Raw genomic sequence first — 21,323 nt, forward strand, 5'->3', positions numbered from 1 at the left:
GGGTGATCGCTACCCCCTTAGTGTCCTATGCTCAGTTATAATCGGAACAAGGACATAAAGACCCATCAAGTAATTAGTTCAAAACAATAACGCAAAGCATAAGCAGAAACTTGGTGATCCCGGAGGAATTATATAAAGCACCAATGGTTCGGGAACATCTGCACGTATGAAGCATAAAGCACTCCAAGGTGACCTGCTTGTGTAGGCTGGAGGTTACAAAGCTCTCAGAATGTTAGCCGGATGTTTGTGGGTTCGGACACACTACTATTTTAGGAATTAAACCAATATCTGCCGACATTGCAAAAATATCACCACCGCAAAATAATCTACTATCAGGTGGTTCAATTCAAGGTGATACACTTCTCCATTCTTTATTCCCATCCGTCACTGCGCAAAGGCCTTTCAGTTGTTGGACAAATAATCCGAGTCTAAAAAAGCTTACCTGGTGTAGAACTTGTTTTCATTTTGTTTACCAAACATCTGACAATGGTTCCACGTCATTTGTTATGAGCTTCACCATGAATATATATGGAGTTATTTTTTATCTTTTTTTTTCTTTTGAAATCAAAAGGACTCTTAAATGTGGGAATAAGTATGATTTTTATTGAACAACTTAAATACAAATAAAACCTACAATTCGCTATCCAAGCAACGGAATCGTCACTGAAAGAAAAAGAGGGTACATTTTATAAAATAAATAAAATAAGCATTGCAGGTTATATATAAATCCAACAAAATATTTCAAAGTTCTACCACACGTTTTTTCTATATCGAAATCCATATTCTCAAAAACGGGAGAGAGTCAAATTTAAGCATTGATCGCAATATTTTTTGTTTTTCATTTCATTGAAGTATGAAGGAAAAACATATTGCAAACTGCAAGAATGCTTATAATGCTTATAAATAATTTGTTAGGCATATCTAAAATATAAAAACACATTTTAATGTACACTTTCACTGATTTAATATTGCGCTCTTTTTAGTGTCAACTTGTACTATTCAGTCAATGACATTAGCCCGATCTGTTTTTCTGTAGGACAATATACAATTATTAAATGTGGAACGGAACAAAAGTCCAGCAGACTAAATGTTCTGACTGTGAGAGGCTGAATACCGTGGATTAATGGCAAGAACAAGTGGATCAACTTTGATAGTGTTAGGTTGAGGCGCGCCGAGAGCACATGTCACGGCGACCACAAATTGACCCCGAGTGACTTCTGGGGGCCACATGCTTATGTTCTTACAAAAGGGAAGATGAGAAAGGCTAACTTTGAAAGATATAGTGTTGAAATGTATCAATGCTTAGTTTTAAATTAGAACTCATATATGTCTTGTTAATAATAATTGACTGCAAGCGGGTTTTTTTTTTTCAAGATTAACCTTTTTAAATTTTAATTTTCATGAAGAAAAACCTAGTAACCGTTTATCTACGTTAACTAATTGTCGATAGATTTATTATAATCAATTAATTATATCCTGATTTCTTTCAAACAAATGCATTTGTTCTGCAATATTAAAAACGTTCGTTATCATAACGTATACTTACATCCCTGTAGGTGCTCTGTAAGATAGATATTGATTACAATTATCTTAACTATGCTATGGTATATAATTTATGATGCTTTGTTGGTATTTTTTATAAAATGAAAAGAACAAAAAAAAATCTTTTAAGTATCACTTATTTCATAAGATCTAACATTTAATTGTATATTCCAATTATCATTCGACATCACAGCAATCATAACAGAAAATTCCATTTCTAACAATAAAACCAGGACTGGTATAGTTTTACAAAGTACTTAAATCCGCGTGTCAACAGTTGAATGTGGCACTACATGGACACAGATTTATCTTATTACCAACGCGATTCTTTGGAATGAAAGAGAATGCCAGTTTGTAGATGAGTGTACCGATCAGAAATTGAACCCATGCCTCGGGTATGAAAGACTACGGCTCTTTTGGCTGAGCCAAAAAGTATGTTCATTCAGCGAAGAGACAGATAACGTTTTGAATACTATGTACATGTCATGTAAAATTGACCTAAATTTCAGGTGAATATCAGGTAAATTTCAGGTAGAATATGAATATAATTCACACATGAAAGAGTTTTATAATATTGAAAATATTCAAAATACAAAACAGTAGTTACTTACGTGTGTATTCTGTACATAGATTGCATGTTTTAGCACAGGTGGCGATGGCGAAGTTCTTAACGTGAGTATCCTGTGATGTACAAATCTGAGAAGCCAAGGCGAGACAGTTGTTATTGACATCATGATCCACGCACTGGGCAGGTGGTTTGGTCACAGCTTCATTTTAAAAATTAAACAGTATAACACCATATAGACCGCTTCAAAGGTCATAGATATTTATATTAGATATGTAGTTTCTTTGCCAAATGTTAAAAAACGATAGACGTCACCCCAAAGAACTTAATGTTTAGGAAATGAAGTTCTCAAGTGCATTATAAACTTGGTTGGAACGTTATAAAATTGTTCCTAAATATGATAAATATCGAACCACACTTCATCATGTATTAGCCAATGGAAATCAGTGGAAAATCACGAAATATCTTATATCAATTTACATTTTGATTGAAATATATATTTTATTTCAACGATTTTTTCTTTACTTGGGATTGGTTTTCCAACTTACATGAACCCATGACATCTTTCTGATATTTCATAAGTAATTTTGCCAGATCCGTTTAAGTCAATGGTACCTTAGCTAAATACTTCCCCAATTATACTTTTGAGTTTTAAGCGATTCAATAACATTATGTCGTTTTTTTAGTTTTAAAATCTTCAGTTGTGTAGTTACTTGTTTACGTACTTGTGCTACACAAATTACACGTCTTTGCACAGTGTTCTTTTGCGAAGGTATGTGAAATGGGATCTGTAGTTGTGCAAATGAAGGCCGCCATTCCGGTACATCGTGTGTCATTGTCGGCGCACGCGGACACAGCTGGTGCTGAAACAAGGGCAACAACAACATAATGTTATACAGGTCTACCATTTTTGGAACTAATTAGAACATGCGTAAGGTGTTTTGAAAATTGAAGATGAAACAAAGAGATAAAGTAGTGACAACATTGGTCTAATAATCATTAAAACTCGACTTGTTCAGTATGGTGGCAATCCTTGAAGTTACGAAACTGCTTCAGTGCTCTTCTTATTATCAAAACATAGTGAATTTGACCTGGATATTACGAAGACATCGCAAAGAACATGTACCCACAAATTATTATTACAGGTGCATACCTGCTACCGTAGGACAGTGGTTGCATGTTTTTGCACAGTTTTTCTGTGCATATTCCTGTTCTGTAGGATCTGTAGCAGCACACAGGAAACTCGCCATTCCAGCGCAGGTTCCAATCTTGTCCTCACATAGCGCAGCTGTTAGGAAAACCAACTATTAGATTAATTTGACACACGTGTTAGTTATTGCAATATACGTGATTTGTTGAACTCGATCATCCTTTGACAATGTTTTGTATCTGATTACGAACGAAGCTTTTGATTTTTTTTCCAAAATATGCCTTTCTCTTCATTAGTGCACATAAAATAAATCATTAGGGAAGATATCAACAGACAAAATTAAATTCCAGGTTTAGGGGTACACGAAAAACGACAACACGACACTCGTATCGATAGTGAAATGCCAAAACATCAGACACATTGGTTCACGAATCGGCTATCTCGAACCTCTGACGGTAGAACCATTTATTATGTTACAATGCGTTTATGGCTGTTTGATACTATCCAGGACATTTGTCACGGGTCTTGCGTTTATGGCTGTTTGATACAAAATTGGACTTTTGCCATAGGTATTGCGTTTATGGCTATTTGATACAAACCTGGACATTTGCAACAGGTCTTATGTTTATGGCTGTTTGATACAAACTTGGACATTTGCCATTGGTCTTGCGTTTATGGCTGTTTGATACAAACCTCGACATTTGCCACAGGTCTTTTGTTTATGGCTGTTTGATACAAACCTCGACATTTGCCATTGGTCTTGCGTTTATGGCTGTTTGATACAAACCTCGACATTTGCCATTGGTCGTGTGTTTATGGCTGTTTGATACAAACCTCGACATTTGCCACAAGTCTTGCGTTTATGTCTGTTTGATACAAGCCGCGACATTTGCCACAGGTCTTTTGTTTATGGCTTTTTTATACATCCTTGAACATTTGTCACATGTCTTGTGTTTATGGCTGTTTGATACAAACCTGAACATTTGTCATTGGTCTTGCGTTTATGGCTGTTTGATACAAACTTGGACATTTGCCGCAGGTCTTGTGTTTAGGGCTGTTTGATACTAATCTGGACATTTGTCACAGGTCTTGCGCTAATTGTTGTTTGATACCAACCTTATACATTTGTCACAGGTCTTGTGTTTATGGCTGTTTGATACAAACTTGGACATTTGCCATTGGTCTTGCGTTGATGGCTGTTTGATACAAACCTCGACATTTGCCACATGTCTTTTGTTTATGGCTTTTTGATACAACCTTGAACATTTGTCACAGGACTTGCGTTTATGGCTGTTTGATACAAACCTCGACATTTGTCACAAGTCTTGCGTTTATGGCTATTTGATACAAACCTCGACAATTGTCACAGGTCTTGCGTTTATGGCTGTTTGATACAAACCTGGACATTTGCCATAGGTCTTGCGATTATGACTGTTTGATACAAACTTGGACATTTGTCACAGGTCTTGCGTTTATGGCTGTTTGATACAAACCTCGACATTTGTCACAAGTCTTGCGTTTATGGATGTTTGATACAACCCGCGACATTTACCACAGGTCTTTTGTTTATGGCTTTTTGATACAACCTTGAACATTTGTCACAGGTCTTGCGTTTATGGCTGTTTGATACAAACCTTGATATTTGCCATAGGTCTTGCGTTTATGACTGTTTGATACAAACTTGGACATTTGCCATTGGTCGTGTGTTTATGGCTGTTTGATACAAACCTCGACATTTGCCACAAGTCTTGCGTTTATGTCTGTTTGATACAAGCCGCGACATTTGCCACAGGTCTTTTGTTTATGGCTTTTTTATACATCCTTGAACATTTGTCACATGTCTTGTGTTTATGGCTGTTTGATACAAACCTGAACATTTGTCATTGGTCTTGCGTTTATGGCTGTTTGATACAAACTTGGACATTTGCCGCAGGTCTTGTGTTTAGGGCTGTTTGATACTAATCTGGACATTTGTCACAGGTCTTGCGCTAATTGTTGTTTGATACCAACCTTATACATTTGTCACAGGTCTTGTGTTTATGGCTGTTTGATACAAACTTGGACATTTGCCATTGGTCTTGCGTTGATGGCTGTTTGATACAAACCTCGACATTTGCCACATGTCTTTTGTTTATGGCTTTTTGATACAACCTTGAACATTTGTCACAGGACTTGCGTTTATGGCTGTTTGATACAAACCTCGACATTTGTCACAAGTCTTGCGTTTATGGCTATTTGATACAAACCTCGACAATTGTCACAGGTCTTGCGTTTATGGCTGTTTGATACAAACCTGGACATTTGCCATAGGTCTTGCGATTATGCCTGTTTGATACAAACTTGGACATTTGTCACAGGTCTTGCGTTTATGGCTTTTTGATACAAACCTCGACATTTGTCACAAGTCTTGCGTTTATGGATGTTTGATACAACCCGCGACATTTACCACAGGTCTTTTGTTTATGGCTTTTTGATATAACCTTGAACATTTGTCACAGGTCTTGCGTTTATGGCTGTTTGATACAAACCTTGATATTTGCCATAGGTCTTGCGTTTATGACTGTTTGATACAAACTTGGACATTTTCCACAGGTCTTGTGTTTAGGCTGATTGATACTAACCTGGAAATTTGTCACATGTCTTGCGTTTATGGCTGTTTGATACTAAGCTGGACATTTGTTACAGGTTTTGCGTTTATGGCAGTTTGATACTAACCTGGACATTTGCCACAGGTCTTCTGACACTTTGTATCGACCAGATGTTTCATCATAGGATCCGTGCTAGAACACATTTGGTAGTGTGTGTTGTAGTCCTGACATGAGAAGCTGGCATCATCATGATCAACACATGAACCTGAAAAGTTACATTGAGTAATATCATAAAGGTTTTCAGTCTAATTCTCCTAAAGATGTTCCTTTTCTAATTCAGATACAGATCTAGAACGATTAATTCAGGGCATTTTCATCTATGACTACAATATCTTAAAAATTTCCAGTCTTTGTTTCACAAAAATGTCCCTTTTCTTATTCTACATATATGAAATCATTCATTCTCGAGATTTTATCTATGAATGCAATATAAAGGTTTTCAGTCTAATATTCACAGAGAGGTTTTATTCTACACATATAAAACGATATATTTGACAGCATTTTTATCGATGTTTGGTAATTGGCTATACGCTTCGGTGAATTCAGGGTATCGTAAAATCGGTTATTGAACACTGACATAAAATTTTACTGACGAAGTTACCGCTTATGAAATGATTTTTACCAATTACGTCAAAATTATGTGGGTTTTTTTTACCCGCAAAAATAATTTTCTAAAAGATATGTTGTTTTTTTATAAAACCGGAATTAGAATTTACAATAAATTCATTGTTTTGAACTAACATTAAAGTTATATGGGCCAAAACATTTTTAGATGCCAATTTTTCTTCAGTAATATATTGTAAACCATACATTTTGGTGGATTAAGCTATGACAATCATTCAAATATATGGACAAACATGTTTATAAATGAAAGTTACTTCACATAATTTATTCACCGTAATAGTTCTTGTTTTTATGCATTATGTATATTGAGATAAAAAAATCCCACCTGAAAACCTAATTAGGTCACTTTATAATTTCTTATATCATTGTCAAATGTGCAATGAAGTTGTAGATACCAACTTGGCTTCATGGTCTGACCTTTTCTACTCATTTTACAGCACTGTAGACGTAAACACCATGAGTTTTGGCAGTATTGCCATAGTTCGTTTTGAACTTTGATTTGACTTTTTATGATTAAAACATATGCACTTTAAGTAGTTTAGTTATTACAAAATGTTTGGCGGTAAATATAATATCAAAAGCTCATCATGATTCGCGAGTATGAAATTTACGGTATATATAACTTTAAGGTGTTAGGTCCCTTGATTTAGTTAAATTTTGCATGTCCATAAATCGTTTTTGGAATCAACTGCAAGAAAGAAGTAAAACATAGGCATTGGAATGTCATTAATTTTTAAGGAAGCGAATACACCGGCGTATAAGTCGTGTAAGTCGCTATTGGAATCTGTCGTGAAATATGTGTGGATATGAATGGATGACTAAAAATAATAAAAATGTATTTTTCCTACAAAAGCAATATGTTTATAATAAGAAAACATCAATGAGTTTTGGCGGTCACTATGCACCCCCTAAGCTTTTTTTTTATAACCGAAAGAGATTATAGTAAATGAAATAGTAAAAGTAAATGAAATTAAGTAAAAAGATAAAGAAGTTTTCAGTTTATAAATACCTGTATTTCCAGTCACGGTAGTAGATGTAGGTGTCGCTAAAAAGAATCACGACATCAACAAATTATAACAAGTTATTTCAGTATTTATTTCCAAATTGTTACTTTTCCAGTGATTATCCAGTAGTAAAGCGTATGAGATGAGTTATTATTCCATAAGATATCCATTAACTGTAAAATGCATAAAATGAATTCTCATAAGATATGAACACATTGACCAATGTAATGTTAACATATGATGCGAACAAAACACACGCTTTTAAAACATTTTCTCGTTATCGCATTTTGGCGGACGTTGTGTCATTTTCACTAGGGAGTTCAGCCTAACGCAGTTAGTTATAGATATCTTGAAAGCATTAAACGTTAGTCGAAAGATAAAGAATAGTATAGCGTTCAGAAAAACAAATACCTGATTGTCCAGTTCCATGGGTAGGTGCAGGTGTAACTAAAAATAATAAAAACACAAGAGGTTTCTTGTATATCTATCGCAGTCATTACATCTAACGTCGTTACGGTCCATATGGCTCTAAAGGCTCCCACTTAAGGAGCCACCTCCGTATAAAGACTGAGGTTAGAAATGGCTTATTCGACGCATTTTCATCACACCATTTCCCTTGTAGTTTAAGTGATCGTTATAGACAGGTTTCTTTGTATTTGAATGCATTGATACAACATGGACAAACGCAAACAATAACAGGCAAAATTAGATTTAAAAAAATGTTTTTGAAAAAAAATCTCGGTTCATTTCCCACCATTCTCACAATATATACCCAGCACATTAATTGATTAATGTAATTGTCCACACCCAGGAGAAGGAAGTTATTACAAAAGTATGGACAAAAAACCCTTTATAATTCTATGGAATCCCACATTTATAATATCTCAACACGTTAATGCAACTTAATTGAGATAACAATGTTGATTTTTCCCCGACTTTTTTTAAAAACCTAATATTTTTTACCATCATGGACCCCTAAGGCGTCCACAATGCATGTACTGTCGTTGTTATGGCAACAGAAACTGCACTGAAGTCCCGGAGAGAACGAGAATGGAATTGGATGTGCGTGACACAGTGGTGAATTCGCAGCTTCTGCCGTCGCACAATGCTGAGAACACAGAGAATAGCATTAGAATAAGATTACTTATAGAATCATATATATCTAATTATACTGAGAAACGGCGCTATTTTATATCAATTGTCATGCATCCATGACATTTTTCGCTATAAAATGACTATTTCACCAGTTCGTTCAACAATTACCTTGCTCTGTATGCTACATCCAGAAGAGACCCCAAGCTGAGACTGCGTGACCATACAACCCTGCAGAAGAAATAACTCAGCACTTTGATTCTTATTTGATACACAATTTAACGTCACCACAAAAATCGCCAAAGCTATAATTCAATCATAAATGGAATATTTTGTTCACAAAATACGACATCGGCGACAGCTGGCGTAAACCCTGCCAAACAATATACATTAATGATGATCGTAACCCTTCACAGACAAGGTCATATATAGATAAATGTATATCTGTGTGGCATAAAGTAGTGAGTTTAGGTTTGAGTTTAGATTGTGTCACGTCATAGTAACAGTCAGTGCCATTTAAGGTAGTGGCAGGATTACAAGCATGGGAAAAGCTTGCGAATTCGGAGAAAAGTCATCGACCTACGATTAGCACCTGGCAACCGTAACAAAGTAAGTGGGTTTCGAAGGTGGAGGGGAGCTAGTAACATTTTTTGCGTCAGCACATCCTTATTACTCATCAGCCCTTGTGACCCTATTGTACGAAGCTAGAAGTTTCCTAAAATGTTTGAAACAACTCAAAGAAAATTTAATTTTTAATAAAATGATATTTCTCATATTATTATTTCTTCACATTTTTTTCACATAAAATAACGTTACCTTGCTGAGATATGAACATTTCGTCTGCATGTTCATACATGACGCTGGATCTTTTGTGTTAACACAGGACGGACAAAAAAAGGAGGCTGAAAATGAATTGAAAAGTAAAGATTCCAGGACTATGTACTTTATGGTTTAATTAAACACAAAGCAATGTTAGATACTGATAGAGATAATTGCAGATACCTACTGCTTTTCATCAGCTGAAACGCACGGTCGGTACAATTTTTGTCAGTACAGCATACACTGTCTCCAATTCTCTCATGATACTGGCAGTCATTGATCTTTATTGATAAAATCAGTTTATAATTAATGAAAGGCTTAAAAACTAATAACAAATATTGTTCTACCTTAACTATGCAGTGTAAATGTACTCATCTTGATTTTAATTTTATTCACAATTGCTGCGAGTAGTATGATTGCGTATATTGTAGTTTCTGTATTAAGTTTATATAGCTATTATTATGATGAACACAAAATAAAAACATGTAATCAGACATATGGTTATTTAAAAAATCTTCATCTTTTAATATCAGCTCGCATATAAGCTTTTGAAATCAGACATGTAATAGTGACTTATTACCAAGTGGCAGCCATTATGGTTTTTACAGAGATAACTATTTTCAGCTTTTGTCGCAGGGGTTAATTTCCCTCTAATGCACGTCAAGATAATTGTCGTGGATAAAAAGGAAAATTTAAGATGTAAAACTAATGTGAGAACTTAATCATGTCAATCAATAATGACGACTCAAAATATCAGACTTAAAGTTTGGAGACAGGTTTGTATTGAAAAGAAAAAAAACGCCATGTAAAATATTATGTCCACCATTGCGTTTAAAAGTCTCAATACAATTCGCTCTTCTTAAAATAAATATTCCGGCTTTCCATATTACAGAGCAAACTCTCTTGCAAACTCTGTAAAATGCAAATACAGAAAAAAAACATAATCTAAGAAAGAAAAAAAAAGCATTATCTCAGTAAGAAAAAAAGATTTTCTAAGAAAGAGGTTTTGTTTTCATTGTTTGTAACTTGAGGAAACCTTAAATACATTATTAAGGCAAAAGAAGAAAGTAAACACACCTCAACACATCCCGTTTGAAGTTTACCATTGTTTACGAGCAACATACACCCTTCATTTGAAGCACACTTTGAATTCTGTGTACAGTTTCCGGTAAATGCGTCGCCACAGTTTGGACAGTACAGTGGCGTGGGTGTCGTGGTTGGAAGAGTTGTCGCGTGTGATACCGCTGGAGCTGCCGTAGTAGAGGGCGCAGTAGTGGTGGTGGAATTCACTGAAACCAACAAAAGTAACTCTTCCAAATGGCCACGCCATTGTACAATACGCTAGTTCTCCTTCAAATAAAAAATTTCCCGCGCAAGCGTACCAATTCCCTCACATACAGGGTTTCTGGCTTTTTTAAAATTATTTTAAAGTATTTCGCTTTATTACTGAACTACATGGCAGGGTTTCTGGCTTGTTTTACTTACTGGAGTATTTCGCTTTATTACTGAACTACATGGCAGGGTTTCTGGCTTATTATACTCACTGGAGTACGCTGCATTGTATAAGCATAACTGTGTATCACAGCAGACCCGTTTTTCAGTTGATGACGAAAAAATGCTACCTATTTGCTCAAGAAGACAGCCATTTATCTGAAAAAAATATCAAAATGGGGAGATATTCAACAATTTAACTGTTAAGGATACATTTGAATAAATTTCCATGCTAATGATGTATTGCTCCAAAAACATTTAGTCCGGATAATTCTTATAATTCAACTTAATCCAGTGAAATCCTCAATTATCCGCAGGGCTATTGTACGACGATAAGATTAACTCACAGTACATGAAAGTCATGTTTTACGGATCCTAATAACCAGATATTTTTCTGAAAATTCAAAGTGGTAGTCATCGAAACGGGTCCTATTTCAGAATTTTGTTTAAAGTGTAACAGGAGATGAGAGAGGTAACGAGACGGAAGTCCAACCCGAGACCTAAGAACACTTGCCTGTTGTCCTGTTGCCTACCCAGTCCATCTCCGTTACATTTCTCCCCCATTTCTCGAGTAATACTCAAGTATTTTTTATCTGTTCACAAAGGTTAGTATTGTCAAACAAATCTATAAAGATCAGTCGATCATATCAAGAAATTGGTCTTCATGAGCAAGTGGTTTTAGTCGAGGCGTTCGCTATGGCAGGTAATGTAGTTACCTGTTGACAATGGGTAGACTTTACGCCGTTTTTGTCAACTATCGCTTTACACATCTCGTGTGGTGAACATCTATGATGGGGATCACCATGACATTCGTTATTCTGTACATTAGGACAGTCTGGACAACGTATTCCATGAATTTCAACATGCGTGGTGTCTGAAACAGAATAGTATTGTGTTGGTCACGGTTGCCGGAACATTCGATGTGGATGGTTGATCTAATGACAATGAATACGTGCATGACATTGACATAGTTAGCAGTGTGCTCGTCAAATAGGACCATTCCGTCTTTGCATATTACAGAGTTAGGTGCCTTACGGGTTGGTGACGATTGTTTCGTCATTATTTTGTGAGCACAATCCACGTCGTTTTTCTCTGAAAAGTAAGACGTTTCATTCCCAAATACATAATGTCACAATCAAATACCTACCCGAAAGGGCAGATAACTCTGTAATATGCAAATGCAGAATATGCATATTGTGGCGGTTATAGCCTATTCATAGATTACTTTGTGTCAGAGATGAAAAATTAGTAGATTGGAAAGTTTGATGAATGGTTTTCACTTAAAGCTGACAATGCAAGTTAAAAAATATATATTTGAGATTAAAAAAAAAGATATGAAGAGTTTTTTTTCAAAATTCGTTTCTGAGACAGCCCCCTTGCGTTTCTAAGGACGGGCAGTCGTCATTTTGTTTGAACTCTGCTTGAATATAAAGCACGTGAATCGACACACGTGCACTCAGTCTTGTACATATACACCTAGCAGTTGTCCACTGTGTATCACTTACTAATTCATAAGCCCTTACCTGTAAATATGTGTAGGGCTTTTTTTAGCAAGCAAACGTCAACTTTTCTAAGCTGTCAATTAGATGTTTCACAAATTGAACTTTCCACACAAATGAATAGAAATCCTAATAATAATCCGTCCACATATCTCCACGTATACTTTCGTACCCGATGTACTCGACTGGCCACGTTCACGTGACCACCTGTCCCGAACAAGTGACGAGAAACTAACGAAGGCACACACATGTACATGTGCGTGTAATATCTAATGTATATTGAAGTGTTTTATTAGCTCGTATTTGACATATTTTGAGATCTAATCTGACAATACTACTTCGATGAAAACTTGTCAGGTGAGTGCAGTGAAATATTTATTTTGAGTTTGACAATGTTATCTGCAACGTGTTTTACCTTGAACAGCGAGCTTTCGACTGATTGCACGTGTGTGTGGTTCACGCGTTTTATATACCCGTTGTTGTATCCATGCAGAGTTAAAACAAAATGGCGACTGCCCGTCCTTAGAAACGCAAGGGGTTGTCTCAGAAACGAAATTTGAAAAAAAAAATATCTTGCTTTGTCAGCTTTAAGTTTGATATTTACTTAAAACATGATCCACACAGGCTTGGTCAGTACAGCAGCAGTCGGGAAAATTTCCTCCAGGGTCAGGGTGCTGATTCTGACATAAGTGGGCTTGGTCACAATGCTACAAGATGAAAACATAAATATCAGTCGTTTCGTTTGTATTCCGTCTTTGCATTTTATGGACGTATCTGTCCTGTGGGTTATATTGATTGTTATGTCATCTGTTTGCGAGCATAACGTCATAGTTTGCAGAAAAAGTTACATGAGTTTCACTCACAAACTAATGACATCACAATAATTACCTACCCACAGGGAAGATAATTCTGTCATATGCAGAGACGGAATACAGCCAGGAAGGATATAATGGTTCACATTGTGATAGGAGGTAAAACTTTGTCAGTAATCATTTAGAATGACAGTAATGATTATAAACATTGACTTTATGGGCTAAAGTTTTAGCCAATGCAAATGCTCGTTAGACACAAAATTGAATTATTAGTTCTTAAAGGCAAAAATATATCCTCTCAGAGAGGCCGTTTGCTGCAGGGAGGGAAAGTGTTTTAGAATGAGTATTAACAATGCCCAAACACACAAATGTTAGAACTGTGAATTTAGATTAAATAAATAAACTTACATGGTCGCAATGGAATTGGTGGTGTTTCAAAACGCAATACTGAAAAAATGAAGATGTAATTAATAGATGCAATTAAAAATTCAGTAATGTAGTATCAAATCTGGTTATCGAATGGGTTAAGAAATGAAAAAGTCACTGAAGGGGTTTTGTTTTGTCGTTGTTGTTTATTTGTTATATATATGGTGGTTTTTTATATTATTCTTTTAAAGACACTTAAACAATGACTGTCTATTATTATTGGCACCGGACGAATCAAAATATGATTTTATCATAAATATAATAAGAGAATATCCTCATCATTTCCACCGGTAAGCAATGCAAATTCTAAGGATATGAAATGTTTCTTTTCTGCTATAGTTATTATAATACTGTTTCAAGTAAATCAGGGAATAAGGATTTCCTTACTAAAAACCAGACATTGGGGACATTCTAAAATTTCTGGAACATGTTTTGAAGACAGAATTCCCTGTTACTCTTTGTTAATAAGAAGATGTCAGTGTTACCTTCGTTTTAACTATTCATCCATGGAAATTCATAATACGTAATTCCAGCTTTAGAACTGGCTCAAATGTGCTCAAGTGTAAAAGATATATGGATATTTTTTCATGAATCAAGATTCAAAAGGTTCAAAACGTAAAGCCTTTCAATTCATTACATTAGAACATAATACACTTACGGGCTCCTCTCGAGTGTTACATATATCAGGACCACACACCATTTGGACACCTTTAAATATAGTAACATTATATTACCTTCTTGTTTTATAGGGATCTGTTACAAAATAAATTATTTTCATAACTTTTATAATGTGACTAATTCATGTATCACGATAACGTTTGTGCAGTAATGGTATCCCAAGTGGTGATGTAACGTAATTCTTTGCAATCTTCCCAATGAAATAACGTTAGCGCGGGACGTTATCGTTTAACGTAATGGAAACAATAGACCCGCATATTTTTTTTCGCGCCAATATGCGAGAAATTGCAGTCGTAAACCTTGCATGCAAAATTTATATATTGAATATCGAAGACATACAAATTTGTGTAATTTACTATACAAGGAGGTATCGATTGTGACGTCAATATGTTGTGGACGAAACTTACGTCATTTTCTCTGAAACAATATGACGCTATACTCAAAAACACATGACTTTACAAGCAATACCTATCCGCAAGGGCAGATAACGTTTTTTTTTAATATGTAAAGACATAATAGACTTAAGTCTACTCTTCCTATATAACTGTCTTTTGCACAACCATTGACATTGCCTACCTAAAGTTGCAAACGGGTCCTGCGTTGTATGCTGTTCTTGATGATGATTAATACCTTAAACAAGAACCGTATGTCATAAAATGTAATAAAGATAATTTTTACAACATACAGCACATAATAAATACTCCTATGCGATGAAGACGGAAAGCAAATAAATCCGGGTTTTATTTTAGACAGATTTTGCTAATTAAGTGTACTGATACTATCATTACTAAATTTTGATTGGTGGAAATTTAACTTTACTCTATTATTTAAAGTGAAAACCACGGAATCTTAATTTACGAAAATAAATGGCTATGCAATATTACCAAAATACAATCTGGTACATATACAGTCCACGTGATTTCCTGACATATAGATATAAGTTTTAAGGAATGTAGTGAGGAAAGCCCAAGCTTTAAAAGCCCACTACCGTTCCGAAACAAAACATATACAAGAAAAATAAATGGTTGGCTATATATATATATATATTAAAGATTAGTGGGGCACCATACAAATGTTCCTGCGTAATATATGTTAACAGAGCAGATTCATTTGACTCATTTGCTGTCTGGCGCAGTGATCGTCAGCTAACGTGCGGTATTTAGTACGACGGCGGGAAACAAAAGACGACCCGCGTTATAGAAAAATAAACATTTGATTTATTAAAATTAAATTATCCTTTAGGTGATGATAAGTGTAGTATTAATGGTAGGTTAATAACTTTTGCGACTATCAACAATTATCAGTCTCGTTTTACATTCTCAATTTAAAAATCAAAAATCAGAAAGGTAGTGTGCCTTTAAAACTTTAATATCCTAAATTACACTTACTATCTAGGCAGTTCTGTGTGTGACAACAGCATTCATGTACAAGATGATGAAGGTCGCAATCCGAACCACAGTGATTCTATGGGAGACATAAATAATACAATAAACCACTGGGCGAGGACGGAAGAAGTTTGGAGATCACTTAAGAATTGATCAAAGCTCAATTAATTTTAATTAGATCATATTTGAATCTGTTAAAGATCATCCAATCACCATATAACGAATACTTACAGCACCAACACAGTGCCAGTGGTCGTTGTTCACATACTGACATGACTGAAAAAAAAAGAAAAAATAGAAGAAAAAAATGTTGAACAAAAATCGACATAAGCATAGAAAATAGACTAAACATTGGATGCTTATCAGTGACGCAAACATTTTTTTTACAGTTACTATTTTTTAATTCCTTCGGGAAATGAAGAATCATTTGCAAACTATGTGAATTCGAGTACCGGATTATCACAAAAGTTTGCAAACTTTTAATTCAAAACCAAATAAAATTTAAAAGAAAATAGTGACAGCAAGGCTTATCATTAATTTTATAGACAAATGTTTGATAAAATAAAATACGTTTTAATGAACGATTCCAGAGATTCAATACGTAACGTCAATGTCTATATTGTAATGTCACGATAACGTCGGTTTTTCGCTCCATTCTCGAATATTTTCAATTTACAGTGGTATAAAAAGGAGTTGACCAGAAAGTCAGATTTAATATGAAAACAATGGAAAAAATATGAATATAAGGTGGTGACTATAAGTGTTTTTTTTATCTAGACATCAAGATATTGTCGATACAACAGATGTAAAAAATACCCAAAAGTATTATTGTGAATTGTCATATATCAAAGCAACGAGGGGAACAAAAATCCATCAAAATTTTTACATTGTGAATAGCAACATTGATATAACAGATTACTAATGAGACCATAATGCTGAGAATTACATGTAAACGGGTCAACTACTATTGTTATTAAAAAAACTTTCCGTTGGTAATTTTGCTTGTGAATTATATGAAAAGTAATTGACGCTGAAACATGATGATTGACATAATTTGTTTTTGGTTTTAAAAGGTAAAGATATTCGTACTTACGTCATGGTGATTGTCACATTGTTTTTTTCCACAATGCAAAGGCTGTGATTGAACGTTGTTTACCAGGAAAACTAAAACAAATACAGCATATCAGAGGTTATGGTTTATTATTACATTTATCAGAGTGTATGTAGTATTTTTACCTCAGTGAAAATAACATCGCTTTTGATATTTTCACTCAATATTGATCAATCAGAAAACAACATTTACAGTGAAAATATCGTTTTGGTGAGAATACCCCCCGCTCATTTCTTTAAAATATCAGTATATCAAAATACAATATTACAAGCATATTTCCTATCAATTTCTCATTTTTTTTATTGTTGGAGCATAGTTATGTTGCATAAACTTATTTTATGTAAGTTTTCCTCAAAATTTGTCACACATGTGGGGAACTAAATCAGTAAAAAAACCGCTGCTGATGCAAATGCATGTACTATTATCAATTTGCCTAGTGTAGACTGGTGGAGACGTAACAATGTAATATAGAGACTAGTCCTTGTTTCTTGATGAATCATAGTTTTATTTTATCTCCTGATGTGGAAACTTTGATATTTTTCACTCGTGCTTTGCATTCGTCAAAGTTTCCATCCCACACGATGAAATATAAACTGTTATTCAATAATAATATAATGTCATATGTTACACTCATTTCTATTGGTTAGAAGTTTGAGTTTATTTTTCCATAGACGGAAAGAATTGTACGTTAAGTATTTTAAATAACGTCATACACCAAGAACGTTTTCGCGTAAGATTTTAAAAACCTTACAGTCATTGGCCAAACTAAACTATTGGATAAGATATCAATGCGCCTCAAACCAATTTGCTTTATTGTAAAATTAAATAAAAATACACATGGCTGATAAGTACCTTATTGAGTTAATTAAGTTATTTTTTTTGTCTATGACTTAATAAAACTAAAAAGACATTGAGAATAAAGAAACAACGGATATTCTTTATATCATTTGGTTTCTGTCATACTTATTGCTATTGATGGAATTTTGAATGTGATGTAAATGAATGGTCGACGCGATACTCAGAATGTAGGTCAAATGAAAGTTTAATAGTCTTTTACAAAAGAACAAAGAAAATCGTCGAATATGTAATATTTGCAATGGAATTCATGAATGTCGCAGGCAAAAAAAATATCCGCCGTTTTAAACGTTTGCAATATTGCAATTTTTTTTATAAATATATATATTTAAAGATGCTCCACCGTCGACAGAGCATAAATGATATTCTTCATTTGAACAATAATTGGTGTTTAATCGTGTATATATATGCCTAATTAAAACAAAAAATAATATGAAATATTTTTTTTCGCTTTTGGTACATGCGCAATCATTACTTCATTCCATATAGGATATAGTGTCACGGAATTTTTTCGGGATGCAATTAATTATTTTTCATATTTTGAACTTGAATTAAAATTAGAAGCTCAAACTTTTTAACGGTAGTAATGGTGTAAAGTATGTAACTTTTGTAACTGAAGAACAATACTAAATCGTCTGCTCCTGTTTTTTATTGTGAAAAAATACCATTTGTCAGCGGTGGAGCATCTTTAAAGAAATCAAAGACACACAATTTAACAAATAAAGACAATTAATTGACTCGTGCCCGATCCGGTTCTCGAACTCACGATCTACAGCACCCAATCGCTTAACCAAAAGTGCCAGCGTCTTCTACCCCTGTGCCACATCCACGTCCCCAAAACCGTATGTTTTTATGACAAAGTGACAGTCGGTTCGATCTGCTGACATGATCACAGTGTAAATTGTCAAATTATACCTTTGGATCAACAACACATAGTGTATATGATACATTGTGTTTAGTAATTATGACATAGCAAAGAGACACAATTTCACAACGGATGACTTGTGTTAACAATAAGGTCATCTTCGCTTGCCAATGGTTTCAATACGATACTCACCTTTTCAGGAGAAAGAGGAAGGCACTAGGTCGTAGCTCTTAGTAACTCTATGGTAATATCACTAATTATTCTTAATCATAAGACAATAAAGATACCAAAGTCAGCTTTCCTTTTTGTTTCATGTATAACTTACCAAAACAATAGAGCACAAGGGCACCAAAGCTCGCGCTGCGCTGCATGTTTGTAAAGAATTTATGGAGATAAGAATGTGTAAAAACATGATTTTCAAAGGTGAAAAGTTCACGCCAGTTCATTGCTAAAAGGCCGTCGTGTGACGTCATGACCAGATTATATGACCTAGATTTCATTGGCAATTAAGCTATTTAATGGAAATACGAAAGAGTAGAATTAAAGTTATTGAATGGAAATGTTCAAATATTTGATAGTTACCTAGTTTTACATTTTTTGTGTTAAGAGATTTAGGGAAATATAGGTTAGTAAGCACAAATGTAAAATTCGATAGTGTCGAAGGTTGAACACTGTCTGATAACAGAGCTTCCTGACCTTGGAGTTCCAATATTATGAGGAGTGGGTGTGAAAGTTCCTCTGTTGACATCATAATGGCATAGCCTTATCTTAATCACGATACATGTACACACGATCTATTATCAGAATATCGGACATCCTACTATTAAATATTTCCAAACTGTAAGGCCAGCAAAATAACTAGAGTTATCATTGTTGATAAAATAAAATTGCATTTCAAAGACTAACATTGATGGTAGGAAGACATTTTGCATTCTTAGTTATTCAGCGGGAGCAAAAGAGGATGCGTTCACAACATTCTGACAACAGTTCACATTGATACCCAGCGATCACGAAACAAAAACTCGTTAGATAGCTGCACTTAAATAACAATTGTTTTTTCTTAAATGTTACTTTCTTTCGATTCCCCGAGTTAGAGATACCTAGACATCAGTAGCTTTCCAAACTCATTGCCGAGAATCGGCATTACTTAGATTCGAAATGGTTACATCCAAATTTTAACTATAGAATACTTAAAGGGAATATGTGGTGTCATTTCCCAAAGTCAGTAGAGTATAACGTTTATAGGTTAAAGACACTGAGATGATTAAATGGAAAGTAAGTCAACTAGTTTCCAGATCCAGTGAATCCCGAGCCCATTCATAAAAATAATGAATGTTTGGGACAAACCGATCTGAGTGTCACATGGACCTACTGTCTTTGTTGTGTGGCGTATAACTGTTGACCTAAAACAACTGGCATGATATGTGACCTCGCCTTCGCCACGTCCTGTGACCCAATTCGGACTTCAATGATAAAAGAGGTTTCCTTCATACAAATATCAGTAAATAAAAATAAGTTAGAACCTTCCATGAGGTGATAAAGTTCTTTCCAAAGAAACCACAACACATGTCTGTCCTACCCCTGATACTCCAGGGGTTAAGTTATCACTGTCACAATATCAACCCCTGGAATATGTCATAGTATTTGAAGGCTTTGTGTATGAGTAATTTGGTGTATATCAAAAGATTGAATATAACAGCACGTCTTGCTTTGTTGTTGGGCGTCGCTCTCTAAATAATCTTCCTCGTTCAGTGTTTATTTCCTCTTGTGATGCCTTCAATTGTGTTTTGAAATAGTTCAGGGGTGGATTGCCCAATGGAAATGTCGACAGTAATGAAGGAGTCAATCTAACTAAAAGTTCATCTACTACCAAAAGTCAAATTAACCAATAAAACATCATCTGGAAATCGACTACCACTCGACAAAGCTTTTATGGATGACTTGACAGTAAATATCACAACATACTAAATAAGCCTAACAGATATATCGACAACACTGAGGGAGAGAGTGGATAGGAGGGAGAGTGTGTTTCAAACCCAGGAAGTTAATCTATGTTGAAAACATTTCCTCCGTCGTTTATAAATGAAAAAAAAAGTGATGAATTTTTTCGATACAAGCCTGAACGACTCAAATGACAAAAAATCCCGCGGAAGATGGTTTAAGGCTGCCAATCCAGTGATGCAATTCATCCTATCAGGAGGGTTCTTTTTTATTTCCCCTGAAATGCGTTCAGTTTTGCTATGACTTAGTCTAGGGTTGGCTACAACATATAGTAACATTGGAATAGCCTGTTTATAACGACAGGGCAGTAACATCTGGAGTATCGTGGATTCTGTCAAGTCTTTGCCACATTTTACTCCTCAGTCAGGATTGAGATGTGGAGCTTGATCTAAAGGCCCGGTCCCACTGGCGTTTCGGAAGATTTGCGTATGCATTGCGCACAAAATTGGCTGATATTCGCTGAGCATAGGCAATATTCGTAAAACGAACTTGTATCTGTCGCCCAACATCCGCACACGTCCGTAATTATCCGCAAAGGCGTGTTTTTCCGTTCCCAGGATTTTTGAACTGCACAAAATTTTGATTGCGGAAATCATTCGTATTAGATACGCTATTCGCTCGTAATATATACTCAATACATGCTTATTATATGCGCTGTATATCCGCCGTTATTCGTTGATATCCGCAACTGACAGGGTTTCACGGCTTTATAGCGAACTGGGACAGTGTGTAAAACGAATATATAGCGTACCTATC

General features: G+C 35.0%; 1 protein-coding gene across 1 annotated transcript; it reads right to left on the minus strand.

Moving 5' to 3' along the window:
* Positions 1-581: 581 nt before the first annotated feature.
* LOC138321572 (uncharacterized) lies at positions 582-18,967 on the minus strand. Its single transcript, XM_069265339.1, has 23 exons — positions 18,892-18,967; positions 16,829-16,899; positions 15,967-16,011; positions 15,739-15,814; positions 14,927-14,980; positions 14,331-14,380; positions 13,655-13,693; positions 13,039-13,141; positions 11,652-11,809; positions 10,989-11,094; positions 10,522-10,733; positions 9,632-9,725; positions 9,442-9,527; positions 8,797-8,856; positions 8,497-8,641; positions 7,945-7,980; positions 7,539-7,574; positions 5,973-6,110; positions 3,261-3,395; positions 2,833-2,970; positions 2,154-2,309; positions 1,547-1,561; positions 582-663 (listed from the first exon to the last, which is right to left on the minus strand). The coding sequence occupies exons 1-23, from the start codon at positions 18,935-18,937 to the stop codon at positions 641-643; spliced, it is 2,022 nt and encodes a 673-aa protein (XP_069121440.1). The 5' UTR covers positions 18,938-18,967; the 3' UTR covers positions 582-640.
* Between the last annotated feature and the right edge of the window lie 2,356 nt (positions 18,968-21,323).

This window comes from Argopecten irradians, chromosome 4 (assembly GCF_041381155.1).
Source record: "Argopecten irradians isolate NY chromosome 4, Ai_NY, whole genome shotgun sequence".
NCBI classification, from domain to species: domain Eukaryota; kingdom Metazoa; phylum Mollusca; class Bivalvia; order Pectinida; family Pectinidae; genus Argopecten; species Argopecten irradians.